The 17,906-nt window shown below is 36.3% G+C and overlaps 1 protein-coding gene across 1 annotated transcript in view; it reads left to right on the forward strand.

The window, feature by feature from the left end:
• The window catches only part of KLHL8 (kelch like family member 8), a 71,146-nt gene that overhangs the window by 38,399 nt on the left and 14,841 nt on the right, over nucleotides 1-17,906 (forward strand). The window contains exons 3-5 of the mRNA XM_037030526.1: nucleotides 2,463-3,011; nucleotides 6,493-6,679; nucleotides 16,503-16,646. Of these exons, the coding sequence (XP_036886421.1) occupies nucleotides 2,463-3,011; nucleotides 6,493-6,679; nucleotides 16,503-16,646 (880 nt within the window). The remainder of the gene's footprint in view (nucleotides 1-2,462; nucleotides 3,012-6,492; nucleotides 6,680-16,502; nucleotides 16,647-17,906) is intronic.

The raw sequence follows: 17,906 nt of genomic DNA on the forward strand, positions 1-17,906 counted from the left end.
TTTGATTTCTTTTAATTCTAAATTTCTGAAGGGTTTTTTGTTTTTACTCAGAATGTACAGTTCTCCACCAGTCCATCAGAGCATCTAGTGAAGTTTTTTTTTTGTACCGGAGAATAAAAATGTAGAGAGAAACTTTCAAGAATATAGTGAAACTATATAGTGTCAAATGAGAATTAATATGAAGGGTATTTTTTTATGTCTCTGTTTCATACACATTGCTCAAGGCTCTTTTTAAAGTTAAGATGAGTATTCTAAGGGGTACATAGGGTGTATGTGTGGTTTTTTGTGTTAAATATCTGTTTTTGTTTATTTGAATTAAGAAATTAAAATCAAAACATTCTTAGGGGACAGAATCTTATCATAAACAACATGAAGATAACTTATGAACTGTTGATTTGTACAGCTTGGATTAGAAGGGAGTGTTCAAATAATGTCTATCTGAAAATTTTAGAACTCTGTTTTATCGTACTGTTATGTAGTAGAATGTTGGCAAGTCATTTAATCGAGCAGGTGTATGCCATGTGAAATTTACAGATATTCGTATAAAAACCAAATCTCTAAGGTGGTGTGTGCAGATAATTCAGAAAAGGGATATATGAAGGCTATTCTGAAAATGTTTGATATCAGATTTTAGATCTCATTAGGGCTGAAGTGAATTTAAAAACATGCCAAGCTTTTTACTTTAGTGTAGTTTTTGAACTTCAGTAGAATCTAAACCCTGCCTTTATAAATTCTTTTAAAAAATTTGACATAGTGTATATGGCAGAAATAATCATTTGTTGAAATGTGTATTATTCCTTTTTCCCCTAAATCAGTGAAAAAATGTTGGGCAAGGACATTTTAAAGCAAAACCATTTATATATTGTAACATTCCTCGGGCCACCTTCTTTAGAAGTTCTTGTTTTAAAATTAGTGCCCAAATAATTAGACACAAGTATAAGTGTATTATGTAATCAAATGCTACATGAAAACAGGAAAATTGCCATAACACTACTATTCTGTTACTTATACTCATTGATTATTCAATATAAAGTGCTGGGAAAATTGGACACCTGCTAGATTAAAAAGAAGATATCTGCCTATTCAGTACTTAGAACTTCCAGATGGAAATAAAATTGTGGTGTGAAACATTAAAAAATACTGGAGAAATACTTAAATACTTATGGAATATTAGAATACTCCTATTTCAAGCATAGTTTCTGAATTATCTGCACACCAAAAGCAGAAGTCATAAATAAAAGATTGATTTAATTATATAAAAATCTATAGGGGGGAATAAAATTTAAAAACACACTATAAAACACAAAAATTTGAAGTATATATGAGACAGATGACTAATACTCTCAATGTGTGTGTTCTTATAAGCAAATAAGAAAAAAGGCCATGGAAAAAAGTTTATAAAAGAAATACAAATAGTCCACAATGTATGAATGAGTCAGTTGTATTAGTTAAAGAAAGATAAACTAAAATAGTGAGATAATATTTTCACTCATGAAATTGACAAGTATTTCTTAAGTCAATACTCAGAATGTGGCACAGATATTGTAGGTAGATGGAAAATAGCAGAATGCATCCAAATTGTATCTATTCTTTTAAGCAGGATTTCTATTTTTAGGAATTTATCTGTAGGAAATAACAGGCCATGTAGACAAAGGTTCAGTTTCCACAAAGTTCATTACTGGGTCACTTATAATGGCAAATTATTGCAAGCAATATAATCTTTCAATAATTAAGGTGGTGAGATTTCAGTTATTTTATTATCTTTATATAAAATACATTATTTCAAAATAAGCGGGGAATGATTTAAAAAACCCTCAGTTAAGTCATCGAAAATACTACTAAATATTGACTTATTTATCCTGTGCTTCAAAATTCCCCACTGATAAATTGTGGATAATAATAGTATGTAATCATAGGGCATTGGGACAACTGAGTGAATGAATATGTGAAAAGAACTTAAATAGTTCCTGACATGATGACTGTAGTGAATAATACTGGACAGTATATTTGAAAGTTGCTAATGTCTTAACACTTTTCATCACAAGGAAAGATAAAAAGTGTAATTGTGTGAAGCAATGGATGTTTACTCAACATTGTGGTAATCATTTCATAATATTCACATATATCAAATCATTATGTTGTATACCTTAAACTTATACAATGTTTTGTCGTAGTTTGCTGTATATACATTATATATATATATATATGTGTGTGTGTGTATACATATACACACATACACACAGGTACATGTATAAAAGATGAGTGGATAGTTTGGAAGAAGAAAATTACCTGATTTTAAGAAATTGGCCTAGATTAAAAATAAGTGAAGTGACCAGAGAATTACATTGTTAAAAACAATATAATTGTAATTGTAATTTTTCCTGGAGTTATTGTCCCTGGTATAGCTGATTTAAAACTAATTATGATATTAAACTGAATTTCTTTTTGTTTGCTTTGGACAGGTTGGCTCAAAGTTAATCTCTTGCCACAAACTGGTATTGGCTTGTGTTATTCCCTACTTCAGAGCCATGTTTCTCTCAGAAATGGCTGAAGCCAAACAAACAGTGATTGAGATTAGAGATTTTGATGGTGATGCAATAGAAGACCTGGTAAAGTTTGTCTATTCTTCGCGGCTCACTTTGACTGTGGACAACGTCCAGCCTCTCTTATATGCAGCCTGTATTCTACAGGTTGAACTGGTGGCTAAAGCTTGTTGTGAATACATGAAGTTACATTTTCATCCTTCCAACTGCTTGGCAGTAAGAGCCTTTGCAGAAAGTCACAATCGAATAGACTTAATGGACATGGCGGATCAGTATGCCTGTGAACATTTTACTGAAGTAGTGGAGTGTGAAGACTTTGTGAGTGTGTCACCCCAGCATCTCCATAAGCTTCTGTCCTCCAGTGATCTAAATATTGAGAATGAAAAACAGGTATATAATGCAGCCATCAAGTGGCTTCTTGCTAATCCTCAGCATCATTCCAAGTGGTTGGATGAAACACTTGCACAGGTAGGGACTGAAGTGAGATTGTGTGTAGAAATGAACGATACAGAAGCAAATCAACATGTTTCATTTGTCATGAAAGGTGTAAATTATCCGTTGATATAATACAATGTGAAAATGGCTTTGACTCTTACTCTCCTATTTACTCACTGTATTATTTAAGGATAAATCTGAATTTGCTATATTTGAATTAGAAATACCACTCTCTGCTCTTTAAACTGAAGTTTAAAATATCCCTTTGAGATAGTAGTAATGCATGCTTTATGCTATTAGAAAATGGTTTTGAGGAGACTGCTCAAAATTAATTCACTGCTATAGTTTTCAATGAAGTTTCTACTTAATTACTTTGCTAATGAAAGTACACTTATTCTTAATGCATATAAATTTGACAAGGAAAGAATTACAAGATATCACTTCCCATTTTATTCCCTTACCCAATTTTACTTTTGAATCTCAGAAATGTGTCTCTATTTTAATCATTTGTGTTTACTGTCAGCAGATGTTACTTGGATAGTAAGTAGGCCTTAGAATTACTTTGAAAATAAATCTGTCAACAAAAACAAAAAGTTTTATTATCTTGCAGCTATATCTTCATATTGTGTGTATGCTTTTAACTCAAAATAGTATTACTGGGTTTGATAATCTCTTTAATCCACTAGAAAATGAATGCTTCTTTAAGAGAGGAATGGTAAGTACTTCTGCTAAATGAGGGGATGCATCCTTGAGTTCTACACCATATTTTGCCATGTATAATGCGCACTCACTTTTTTCACCCAAACTTCCAGGAGAAAAAACTTTTAACTTTTAAATTCAATTATTTATTTATTTATTTGTATTTTACTTGTTTTTTTATTATAAAGGAATTTTAGCATTTATTTTTGAACATATTATGGTACAAGAAATTTTATGTAACAAATAATTACAAAACACAAGAATAGATACAAGGTACAAGAAATTTTATGTGCCAGTAACAAATTTACAATATTTATGCATCATAGAAGACCAAGAACTCTTCATCACTGTCAATATTAGAGGGATCACCTTCTTCAATTTCTACATTACCAGTGTCTTCTGAAAAGTTACTGTCCTCATCCTGGTACATTTCATCATCCTCAGTTCCTTCCATAACAATGCTGATGACACATTTTTTAAACAATTTCACAGCTACTACCTTCTTGACACCTTCCACAATCTCAGGATCCAGTCACAAATCTGGGCAATGGATGCTTTTTGGATCCTGCCTGTAAGTGTTAAATCGTTACCAGCTGACTGCATCTACGATGTCCACTCTTTCTTAAAGGGGGCTTGTTTACTGACACATCAAGAGGTTGCATTTGGCTGGTTAGCCCACCAGGTATCAGAGCAAGTTGGGTTTTCAAGTCCACTGTGACTGCTTTTGCCCTTTGTGTAATGTGGGCTTTGAAGTGATCAAAAACAAGCAAAGCTGTTTTCTTAAGTAATCTTCCAAGCCTTAGTGACCAGACTTTGTTAAACCAGTGTTTCATGCCTTCTTTATTTGTCCTTCCTTTTTCATGCACATGGACAATAACTCCACTTGGAATCTTTTTTTTAAAGATGGTCACAGGTGGTAGCTTTGTCCCTTCTGCACAACAGGCTAGAACAACAGTCAAATGTGTTTTCTCATGACCACTAGTTTCTCATGACCACCACCAGCAGCCACAGTCTGCTTTTTTTATGTCCATAGTTCTGTTGGGTGGCACACCAAATACGAGTGGGACATCCATATTGGCGATTTGGGACAGCTCGGAGTTGTAAGTCTTTCAAAGATTGAACATAATAAAATTCCAAAACTTGATTTTCATAGGCTGCTGGAAGTTTTGGGGCAAGTTTCGTTCATGTCCTCATGTTCAAACCTTCTAAAGCACCCTTTAGGTGTCCCTGAGAAATCGTCAGTTTTTTTCTCATGCAGTCCTTCTACCTTCTTTTTGTACCATCTTGTTTGAAACAGAGATCCCAGTTTGACACTGCTCCAGAATCCGGGTCTTCACCTCCTGCTCCATATCCGGCCACTTTGGAGGTTTCCGTCCCACTGCCTTCTTCTGTCTTGGCATCTGAACAGGCTTTTCTTCCTGTTGCCTCCACAGTCTTATGACACTGTCTGTGGGAGGAGGTCCAAAGGGTCTCTTGGCAGCTCTGTTGCCATACTTTTTAGCATTTTAATAACTTTTAGCTTAAAGCTTGCAGTGTACAAAAAACGTCTCAACATTTTCTTTTTTTAAATTTTTTTTATTTAACTTTTGTTCAAGTACAGTTTTCTTTCTTGTATTCCCAGCCCTGCCCCCCCCCCCAGTGCTCCGCACCCCCTCCCATCTCCGCCCCCCATCTTAGTTATTGTCCATGTGTCCTTCATACTTATTCATGTGGGATTTTCCAATAATTTCTCCTGCCTAAAGTATATGAAACGAAATGTTGCGCTGTTCACCCTATGGTAAAAAAGTTGGTGTCACCTGTCTTATCAAGTGGATAACAATCAGGCATCATCTGTGTTGCTCTGTGGATAATAATACATCACTCTTCATTTCATTTTTTTGAATTATTGGCAGAAACTTCTTTCTGAAATAAAATCAGGTTCATTGTAAGTTCAACAAAACCAATTATAGTATTCCTGGGTATTATTTTGCATACAGATATTGTTATTTCTTTCAAAAGTTACACTTTTAATGCATAAACATAAATAAAATAATTTAAAACATTTATATAGATATGGAATTAGTACTACCCAGGTATGATGCGCATCCTAATTTTTCCCTCAAAAATTTGGGCAAAAAACTGTGCATTATACATGGCAAAATACAGTAACTTTCCAAGGTAATTGATTTAAAGAAAACAGCATCTATTTGTTTCAGATCTGAATGTTTGCATGTTTAAATAAGAAATAGATCACATTTTCATATGTTCAGTCTGAGATTTAAGGAGCAAAATAATGAAGAACAGCCATTTAGTTTTGATTGTGCTTTTTCTTTAGCAGCAAGAGGCCTTTTCTAATTATGACTGTCATTGGAAGTAGGAAACTTGAATGAAGTCAATCGAATTACTTTATTTAGTCTACTTATAGCTGTATTTAAAAGGGGAGGATATATTTACCATATAATCTAATTTTGTTAGTGCAGACCTACTGGAAATTGCTTTAGAACTTGGCACATTGTATTTTTAAGTCTTTATGAAGTAAATGAGTTTTTAAAAGGTAATATACTGCAGTGGGCCCTGGCCAGGTAGCTCAGTTGGTGAAAGTGTTGTCCCAATACCGTAAGGTTGTGGGTTCAATCCCGTTTCAGGGCACATACAGGAGTCAACTGATGAATGTATAAATGGGTAGAACAACAAATCGATGTTTCTCTCTCTCTCTTTCCCTTTCTCTGTTTATATAAAATCAATTTTAAAAAGAATATAATGTACTGCAGTGAAAGTAGAGAATGAGTGATCAGTTATAAATTAAATGTATATCCACAAATATTCATGATCTTAGGTTCGTTTGCCGCTGTTGCCAGTGGATTTTCTTATGGGTGTTGTGGCAAAAGAACAGATTGTCAAGCAAAATCTAAAATGTAGAGATTTATTGGATGAAGCAAGAAATTACCACCTTCACTTGAGTAGCAGAGCAGTGCCTGACTTTGAATACTCTGTTCGGACTACACCAAGGAAGCGTACTGCTGGTAATGAAATTATTCATTTATCAACTCTGCTGGAAGCATCTTTGTTGTATTTGAGGGTTGGTTATATATGCCCAGTCTTAACTGTATGATTTATATCTGATTGCCTTAGAATAATAATTGGCAAATAAAGTTATTTATGAATTCTTTTTTTATTTTAAATTAATTGCATTTTAGAAACAGTAATGGGGATTGGGAAACACTGGATAGTTGATGACTTTTTAAGTTCAATTTATTGAGGTGACAGTGGTTAATAGGATCAATATTAAAATGGCTACACACAAATTCACCAATTTATGTTTTTAGAAAATGCCCGCTGATATGACAGCTGTCACAATATAGTCTAATAAAATTATTTCAAATAAAGTTAAGACTGCTAAGTGCTACAACAGCCATCGTATGGGGGGTGACTTTTTGGCCAACCCAATATATTCAGCAATTTGTGTATGCTGAATGATCTCGTGCCTTGGGATGAACCCCTCTTGATCATGACGCTTGTGCCTTTAGAATGAAAATAGTTCATGACAAAAACATACTGTATTTGTTTAGGATTTTTGCATCTGTATTCATCAAAGATATTATGTGTCCTTGCTAGGTTTTGGTGTCAGAATTTTGTTGGCCTTACAAAACATGTCAGGAAGTATTGCCTCTTCTTTAATTATTTGGGAGAGTTTGAGAAGGACAGGTATCAAATCTTATTTGAGTGTTCGGTAGAATTCATTAGTGAAGCTACCTGGTCCTGGACTTTTACTTTTTGGGAGATTTTTGATGGTTGTTTCAGTTTTCTTACTGTTGATTGGTCTATTTAGATTTTCCACTTCTTGATTCAATCTAGGAAGGCCATATGTTTGTAGGAACTTACTCATTTCTTCTGGGTTGTTAAATTTGGTGGCATATAGTCTTTCATAATCTAGTATGATCCTTTGTATATCTGTGATGTCTGTGGTAATTTCTTTCATTTCTGATTTTGTTTATATGAGTCTTTTCTCTTTTGTCCTTAGTCAGTCTATCCAGGGATTTGTCAATTTTATTAATCTTTTCAAAGAGCCAACTCTTTGTCCTATTAATTCTTTCTGTAGTCTTTTTGTTCTCTATTTTATTGAATTCTGTTATAATTTTTATTTCCTTCTGCTAACTCTGGATTGCTTCTGTTCTTCTTTTTGTAGTTCTTTAAGATGTAATGTTAGGTTGTTTACTTGTGATTTCTCTTGTTTCTTGAACTAGACCTGTACTGATATAAATTTCCCTTTTACTGCTTTCGCTGCATCCCGGAAGTTTTGCTGTATTGTATTGTCATTCTCATTTGTCTCTCTGTATATTTTAATCTCACCTTTTATTTCTTCTTTAAGTCATTTATTAATAATATGTTATTTAATATCCACATATTTGTGGATTTCTTTACTCCTTTTTGCAGTTGATTTCTAACTTCAAAGCATTGTGGTCAGAGAATATGCTTGGTGTAATTTCAGTCTTCTTGAATTTTGTTGAGGCTAGTTGAAGTTAGTTTTGTGACCCAACATTTCATCCATCCTTGTGACTGTTCCATGTGCACTGGAGAAGAATGTATAATCTAATATTCTGATGAAAGGCTTTGTAAATGTCAGGTCTGTAAATGTCAATTATGTCCATTCACTCTAATTTCTTATTTAAGGCCAATATTTTTATTGATTTTTGTTTGGGTGACCTATCAGGAGCTGTCAGTGGAGTATTAAGGTCCCCAATTATGATTGTGTTTTTGTCAGTTTCTCCCTTTTGTTCTGTTAGTTATTTTATGTATTTTCATGCTCCCGATTGAGTGCATATATATTAAGAAGTGTATGTCTTTTCAATGTAGTGTCCTCTCTATCATTATAAAATGTCCATCTTTGTCTCTTGTTCCCTTTGTTATCTTGAAATCTATTTTGTCAAATATAAGTATGGCTACACCTCCTTTTCTGTGGACATTTGTCTGAAGAATCGTTTCTTACCACTTCAGTTAGAGTCTAACTTTGTCTTTGCAGCTCACACTTGTGTCCTGAGGCAGCATACATACGGTTGGGTTTTGTTTTTTGGTTCAGTCTGCTACTCTGTGCCTCTTTATTGGTGCATTCAGTCCATTTACATTTATGGTAATTATTTATATATGAGGATTTCTGATAGCCATTTTGTCTTTGTTTTCTGGTAGCTCTGTGTCTCCATTGGTTCTTTCCTTTTGTGTTTCTGTCTATTGTTTTTGTTGTTGGTATTTCATACTTCTTTCCTTTGTTTCCTCTTTTTATCAGTAGCTATGTGTCTCTGTTTTGGGTTTTTCTGTGAGATTACCATTAGGTTTATGAAAAAGAAAGGTTCATGTATACAGAAGTCTTTTTTCTTCTGAATACATCTGATTTCCATCCTTGTTTGCAAATTCAGACCTTCCTTTACCCACTCTTCTTTTGTGTTTTTGTTGTCACAAACAATCTGTTTATGCTGTAAGTTTGTCAGTGATCCTACTCATTGTTTTGTGACCTTTTATTCTTTGTTTCAGGTAGAATAACCCCCTTGAGTATTTCCTGCAGTAGAGATCTTCTGGAGATAAATTCCTTCAGCTTCTGTATGTCTGGAAAATCCTTTATTTCTCCTTCATATCAGACTAACTTGGCTGGATATATTATTCTTGGCTGGTAATTTCTCTCTTGCAGTAGTTTGAGCATTTGGCTCCACTCTCTTATGACTTGTAGAGTTTTGCTGAGAAGTCTTATGATAACTAAATTGGCTTGCCTTTATAGGTTACTTTATTTTTTTTCCTGGGTGTTTTGAGAATTCTTTCTTTGTAATTAATTATTGACAGTTTTAAAAACAATGAGCCTTGGAGAAGGCCTCTTTGGATTAAGGTAACAAGGTATTCTGTTTCCTGCTTGGATTTGATGATATAGCTCTTCCCATAGTTCTTGGAAGTTCTTATCAACTATTTGAACAGGTTCTCTGTTCCCTTCTCTCTTCTTCTTCTTCTTCTTCGGGTGCTTCTGTTATTCTTATATTGATGTTTCTGGTGGAGTCATACTTTTCCAAGTTCTTTCATTTTTTAAAAATATATTTTATTGATTATACCATTACAGTTGTTCTATTCCCCCCCTTCATTCCCCTCCACCCTGCACACCCCTTCCCCCACCCTTCCCCCCTTTAGTTTATGACCACGTGTCTCAAGTTCTTTAGATTCTATATTTCCCCCACTATTCTCGCCCTCCCCCCTATCTATTTTTTACCTACCGTCTATGCTACTTATTTTCTGTATCTTCTCCCCCCTTCTCCTCCCCCCACTCCCCTGTTTCTAACCCTCCATGTGTTCTTCATTTCTATGATTCCACTCCTGATCTAGCTGTCCTCTTGGTTTGCTTTTGTTTTAGGCGTGGTTGTTAATAACTGTGAGTTTGCTGTCCTTTCACTGTTCATATTTTTTTATCTTCTTTTTCTTAGATAAGTCCCTTTAACATTTCATATAATAAGGGCTTGGTGATGATGAACTCCTTGAATTTGATCTTATCTGAGAAGCACTTTATCTGCCCTTCCATTCTATATGAAAGCTTTGCTGGATAGAACAGTCTTGGATGTAGGTCTTTGGATTTCATGACTTGGAACACTTCCTTCCAGCTCCTTCTTGCCTGTAAAGTCTCTTTTGAGAAATCCGCTGACAGTCTGATGGGAACTCCTTTGTAGGTGACTGTCCCCTTATCTCTTGCTGCTTCTAGGATTCTCTCCTTCATTTTAATCTTGGCTAATGTAATTATGACGTGCCTTGGTGTGTTCCTTCTTGGGTCCAACTTCTTTGGACTCTCTGAGCTTCCTGGATTTCCTGGAAGTCTGTTTCCTTTGTCAGACTGGGGAAGTTGTTTTTTATTGTTTGTTCAAAAAACTTTTCCACTCGTGGCTGTTTCTTTTCCCCTTCTGGTGCCCCTATAATTCGGATGTTGGACTGTTTAAAGATGTCCTGGAGGTTCCTAATCCTCTCCTCATTTTTTTGAATTCTTGTAACTTCACTCTTTCCTGTTTGGTCATTTCTTCCTTCCTTCTGTCCATCCCCTTGATTTGAGACCCAGTTTCCTTTCCATCACTATTGGTTTCTTGTGCATCTCCCTTCATTTCAATTAGTTTAGCCTTCATATGTTCCTCTAATTTGTGGCTAAAATCAACCAGTTCTGTGAGTATCCTGATCACCAGTGTCTTGAATTGTGCATCTGAGAGGTTTGCTATTTCCTGGTCACTTAGAGTCATGGCTCTGGGGCTTTGAGTTCTTCTTGAGCCCTATTTTGGACTGTTTGTGCTTGTTACGTATGAGGAGCAGAGCCCTAGGTGTTCACCAGGGTGGGGCAACTCAGTTGCTGGGTTGTGACGCTGTATGTGGGGACGGGGCCAAAGGAAAGCAATGGCGGGCACCCTTTGCTGCCTCCTGCCACCACCGCAGGCCGCTTGATCTGTCCCACTGCACGCAAATGTGTGACCGTGGTCAGCCCACTGCTGGGTTCGTTGCTGGGGGCTGAGTGGTCAGTCTCACTGCTCACTCCTCTGCTGGTCGCACAAATGTGTGACCGCAGCCACCCCGACATCCAGAGCCCTCACTGGGTCAGCCTGACAGGGGGCTGCCTGCGTGCCTGGGTAGGGGGATCTTTCTTGCCTGTCCCTGCTCCTCTGCTGGCTCTGCCCTTCTTACTGGTCTGGTTGAACGGTTCGTTGTTGTTGGACTTCCATATAGTTCAATTTTCTGTTCTTTGGCTGCGTCTTTGTTCTCCAAACTTTTCTTGTATTCAAACTTGGTTGTGGGAGAAGGCACAGTGTTTCCACCTACGCTTCCATCTTGGCAGAAGTTCCAAGTTCTTTCATTTTTTATGCCCAAGTCTCTCTCTTTCCCTCTGCATCATTTCTAGATTTCTATTTTTGGTATCACTCCTTCTTTCTTTCATCTGGTCAGTTCTATTTCCTCTCTTCTCTAATTAATTATTCTTGATCTCTTTTCTTGAGTTCTCCATCTCCAGAATTTCTGTTTGGTTGTCTTTTAACATTTCAGTCTCCTTGGTAAAGTTCTCATTTTGTGTGTTAATTTGTGTTCTGAGCACATTAGATTGCCTGTCTATATTTTCTTGCAGCTCATCGAGTATTTTCAGAACTGCAGTCTTGAATTCTCTGTTACTTATATGACCTATTTCCACATGCTTAAGTTTGATTTCTGTAGGTTTTTTCATTTTATTTCTGTGCTGCCTCACTACCTTGGTTATTCATGCATGGTATTTGATGGATTCTCTTCTGTCTAGGCATCTGTGTATGAGTAGCACTTCTCTAACAAATACTAGGAAGGTGTCTTTCTATTATTTTCCAGTAGGTGGCACCAAAACAAGTTTTTAGCTCAGTGAAATTTCAGTACTGATCCCAGCCAGCTGTCTCTGGCTGCTGCTACTGTAGCCATCATACGGGGATTGGCTTGGCTGGGGAAATCCCACCACCTTCTTTGTTTTGCTCTCCCAGTAATGGTGACTATGGACCTCTGCTGGGTCCCCCCTGCACCTCGACCTGGGACCAGTCACAGAGTACATCCTTTCCTCAGAGGAAATAGTCATTCTGTAATACTGTTTCTCAGGTTTACAGGTAATGGTGCTCCACAAGCCTACACCGAGGAAAAAGGGAGAAGAGCTCTGGGCTGACCTCTGTGACTTGATTTCCAGTTCCCCAGTGCTGTGTCCTTNCCAAAACAAGTTTTTAGCTCAGTGAAATTTCAGTACTGATCCCAGCCAGCTGTCTCTGGCTGCTGTTACTGTAGCCATCATACGGGGATTGGCTTGGCTGGGGAAATCCCACCACCTTCTTTGTTTTGCCCTCCCAGTAATGGTGACTATGGACCTCTGCTGGGTGCCCCCTGCACCTCGACCTGGGACCAGTCACAGAGTACATCCTTTCCTCAGAGGAAATAGTCATTCTGTAATACTGTTTCTCAGGTTTACAGGTAATGGTGCTCCACAAGCCTACACCGAGGAAAAAGGGAGAAGAGCTCTGGGCTGACCTCTGTGACTTGATTTCCAGTTCCCCAGTGCTGTGTCCTTGCCTGTTATCTCTGGGCTCCGCTGTGGCTGATACTGCTCGCTCTTTCAAAGATGCCCATCGAATCTCTTTGCTGCTCCTGGTTGAAGGGATTGCCTTTCACAGCCAGCTTCCTCCCTTCTCCAGGCTGAGCCCCACCTTAAGCTTCTGGCCACAGGGCTGTGTCTGTGGCTCAGCCCTGCTCCCTGCTTATCTCTTGTTTGTTCCTAGTTGTCCACCTTTAGATGCTTCAGTGTGTGGATCTCTCAGGCATGCCTGTATTTTTAGCAGGGAATCTTTTGGTGAGTTATAGCTGTTCACATTGTTGAAATTTTCAGAGGCGAGGCCAAGGGGATTTCTCACGGTGACATTCCTCTGACATCATCCACGAGTTCTTACTGTACATGATTCAGATAGTTTTACCAATATGCCAGTTTTTTTAAAAGCCATTACATAATACACTAGAGAGATGACATAGAACTGTACAGCTGAAACTTAACATAATTTTATTAATCAATGTCACCCCAATAAATTCAATAAAAAAGAAAAATAAGTAAAAATTAAAATTAAAAAAGCCATTACAAATCTTATACACTCTGAAGAACCTGCTAAAATATCTCTTATTTTGAGTTCTTTCTAATTCTTCAAGCCAAATTAGTTCCCGTCATTTGTACTTTACAACACTTTTGCATTTTTTTTATTTTACAATGTTGCATTGAAATTTACTTATGTAGTATATTTTGAGCTTTACAAAGACAGGTAAGTATCTTAGTTAGTTTTGTATCTATAGTGCCAAGCATGGAGCTTGACGCATAGTACATTCTTAAATACTTGGTTTTTTGCATCTTATCAAATCAAAAGGAAGGTACTAAATCCAATATTGTTTAACAGACCATATTAAACTCTTAGAATCTAACACTCTTATTTTTGAGGAGGTATGCAGTGTCACCTTTATTTGCACAATTTTCAGATTTTATCTTTTCCCAAGTTCATGTTTACTTAATGTTATTCTTTATAAACACAAAGAATATATGCGGGGGAAGGGAAAATAAATGAGGTCCGAGAATTTAGGTGTCAGTACTCTGACCAGAAACCTCCTCTAAATTTGCTGCTATCTAATATAGTTATTATCAAAGATACCAATGGGATAGCCTAAAATAACAACAGAAGGCACTATTTGATTATATATAGTGGGATTTTATCTAGGTAGTATAAAGAACATTTGAATGTCATAGACCTGCTATGAAGTATATAGTCATTCTAAATAATTTTAACAGGAAAGGACTGCTGATTTCTTTTTTCATAGGTTTATAATTACTTTATAAATTTAAATATTTTACTTTGTAATTAAATGATTTTAAAGTATAGATTTATTTTAGTTGTGAATCCTGTTTCAGGATGTCGGGGTATTTAATGAAACTCTTCAAATTTAGGTTCGAACTCAACATCTTGGCAGTCTAGGTGTGACTGCCAGACAACAGAGGCCGGCCCTCCTGCATGTGATCCCTTACGTGACTGCAGGGACTTACTGCAGTAGGCGTTAGTGAAGGATTTGATCCTCATTATGAGATATGTGGTATTATTCCACTTTATGGATGAGGCTAAGAATCAGAGAGGGTAAAAGTATGCTCAAGGACCCACAGGGAAATAGCAGAGAAAGGATTTGCATCCTGATCTTTTTGCTTTATTTTTAGTTTTCTTTTCTCCCATGTCATGTTCTTAGGTGACCTATGTAGCTAAAATACTGATTTACATTTAAAGAAAATCTCATCAATGATTATAGTTACATTCTAGGATTATAATTCTAGCAGTGCCATTTAACATCTATATTTTGAGCAGATTTTTTTATCTCTGAGGGCCTCAATTTACTTAACAATTTTGACTGCATGATTTTTAAAGTCTCTTCCAACGTTAAATTTCTCTGACATAAAATATTGAATTAGTTAGAAAAGACAGCACAAGCAGTTCTGATTGTTCATTTATGCAGTCATTCAGCAAACACTTATTAAGTGCCTACTACATGCTGGGTTCTAGTTAGCATTAGAAATGCAAACACAAATAGCCATCCCTGTTTTGAGAGAACTTGTAGTCTGATCTAGGGAAATAGACATGTCAATAAATAAATGCCATAAAGTATTACAAATACTTTTATTTAATCATAATGTGTAGTGGGAAGCACAAAGAAAAGAGTGGTAATTTTCACCTTGCAAGGGTCCGAGAAGGGTTTATAAAAAAGTAAATCTCCGCCTTGGTTTTTAATAATAAATAGATGTTTTTCTGGGTGCCGGTCAGGGAAAGGGGTATTCTGTTTATTTTACATTTATTAAATGCCTAAAACATGCCAGGACTATGCTAGTTCTTATTAGTACATAGATACTTTAACACACACTCTTAACCTAGCTTAGCATCTGGTACAAATATCAGCATAATATAGATCATTTTAAAATAGTGTATTAAGTGAATGTTGCCAAAAAGTTCCTATCAGAACATCAAGGATGAGCGCTAAGTAGACCCATGTTGCAGGAGCTTGAAGTGTTAAGAGAAGGCGGGGGTGGGGGGCGGAAATCGGGTTAGAAACTTCAGGGCCTTTATGCTGTGCTGAGGCTTTGTCTTGGATGGCGGAGGTTCTCATAGCGTGAAGGAAATGTGGTGCCTGAACTGGTAGCATCAGCATTCACTTGGGAACTTGTTAGAAATACAGTCTTGAACCTACAACAGACTTACTGAATCAGGAACTTTGGGTGTCAGGCCCCACAATCGGTGTTTTATGCCATGGGGGTGATTCTGAACCACACTGAAATTTTGGTTTCTTGTTAATTGTGATAAAATACACATAAGCATTCCCCATTTTAGCTTTTATATGCATTGGGAAACCGAAGAGTTCTTGTGACTGGCTTTATTGTGATATTGGCTTTATTGTGGTAGTCTGGAACTGGACCCACAGTATCTCTGGAGTATGCTTGTATAACATTAAAGTTGCCATTTTTAAATGTATAATTTAGTGGCATTGCTAACACTTTTAAGAAACTATTGATGTAGGTAATGAAAAGGTGTTGCAAGAACCTTCATAGATCACTCTGTTGACAGTCCGAAAGCAAAAAGGCAACTAAGTGATAAGGACTTTGCAGTAGGCGGTCCTCGCTGATGAGGGCCTGCACTCAGGCAGTGGGAATAGCGAGGCAGGAGGAGGACACCTCAAGGGGGAGGTGGTTTAGGTAGGTGAGGAAGGGAGATCCTTTTGAACATGTTGGGTTGGGTGCCTGTGGGACATCAAGTGGAAATGTAGCTTACATATATAAATTGGAAGGCACTATGATACAGATGAGACTTAAAGGAATAAAAATTTTCTGTGTGAGCAGGAAGTACGTGAGAAGTAGGCCTAGGATGAACCGTGAAAAACATAGGAAAGAGAGAAATGATCAGACACAAAAGCAGACTGACATTAGGGAAGCCACGAGAGTTAAGGAATTTCTCAAGAAACAGTGATAATGTTGCAGTTGTGTTCAGTATGAGATTAAGAGTTCATTGGTTCTTGTTATGACCTTAGAGCAATTTTACATAGCAGGTGAGGATCAAAGTGTATTGTAATGGGATGTTAGCAAGCAGGGGTAGCTAATGTGTCCTATTCTTTGAGGAAAAACAGAAAAGAGATTATTTCTAATAATGTAGTGACACTGAATGCTACCCAAATAACTCATTTTTTACCATTAATAAAAATTTTAATTTTCTAAATATTTTTATATTAATTTTTTTTTAATTTGGCAACTGTGATTTTGACCTCTGTTTGTGGCTTTACCTTTAGGTGTGCTGTTTTGTGTGGGTGGTCGAGGTGGATCTGGTGATCCTTTTCGCAGTATTGAATGCTATTCTATCAACAAAAACAGTTGGTTCTTCGGACCAGAAATGAATAGTCGAAGGCGACATGTGGGCGTCATCTCTGTGGAAGGTGGGATCAGTATTGTGTAAATCTCATCACATAATCATGATGCTCTTTTAAAATATTTGAACTTTGAGAATTACTTCTATAAGAAAATTGCTAAGTGATAAAATACGTTTCAGTATATCAATAAAACATTCGGGTGATGGTTATTTACTTGCTTTATGCCCATTGATGCTCAGTGTACAATCTCTTGCATGTAGTTGCTTTTCAGAAGATGAGTATCAGGGAAAAGGGAGTTAAAATAAACTATATTTATAAGAGAATCAACCTAAAGAAAAAATATCTATTGAACCTAAGTAATAAATACATATTAGCTTTTTTCTATACCCATCTAATTATTATTGAAAAAAAATTTTTTTACTGGTTACTGAAAATGATTAATTTCAGAGAACATGGAAAAATTGTTAGACTTTTTAAAAATCACTTTTATGCTGATTATAAACACATAAATGCTTTTTTTGGGAAAATAAAACATTTTAATAAAAGTAAAAATCATTTGTAACCCAAACACCCAGAAATTATCACAGTTAACATTTTGATATATAACTTCCCAGTTTGTTTGTGTATTCTATTCATTTCTATTCATTTCTATTCTATTCATTTAGAAAAAGTTTGTATTGTATTAAGTTCTATATTTTCTTTATGTTACATAAGGGAATTTTTTTATTTTACTAAATATTCTATGAAAGCATTGTTTACTGATTTTCTCTACTAAATAATGAAAATGTTGGGAAACCTAAGAGAGGGATAGTCTTTGAGCATTTAAATAACTCCATGTAGAACAGCACATCCCAGGCATTTTATTAAGTAGAAGCATACATTTATTTTCACCTGACTACAAAAGTGACATTGATCATCATGTTGGCTGGAAGAAAACTTGTTGAAAATTATTATGCTGTTTTAGTTATACAAGATCTGTCCAGAAGGTATCCAACCATGTAATATGAAAAAATAGAGACATTTAGTGAAGAAGATGACACAAGAAACATAGGATGGTGATGCCTCAGTCCCCTTCAAAGTAGGTACCTTGGGACCTCACACAGTTCTCCCAGTTTCCATCAGGTGCCCCATCATATTTTCCCAAATCTCATCAATGGTCTGAAATCTCTTCCCTTTCAAAGGTGATTTCACAGGTGCCAAATCTGGGCTGTAGGGGGCTGAATCACCTGATTTGACATTTCACAAAAAAAACTCTGCAGGAGATGTGATGCATGAGCAAGCATGTTGTCATGATGAAGCTGCCAATCACCAGTTGCCCATAGCTGT

This window comes from Sturnira hondurensis, unplaced genomic scaffold (assembly GCF_014824575.4).
Source record: "Sturnira hondurensis isolate 20B ecotype Veracruz unplaced genomic scaffold, ASM1482457v3 Scaffold0001721, whole genome shotgun sequence".
Classification (NCBI taxonomy): domain Eukaryota; kingdom Metazoa; phylum Chordata; class Mammalia; order Chiroptera; family Phyllostomidae; genus Sturnira; species Sturnira hondurensis.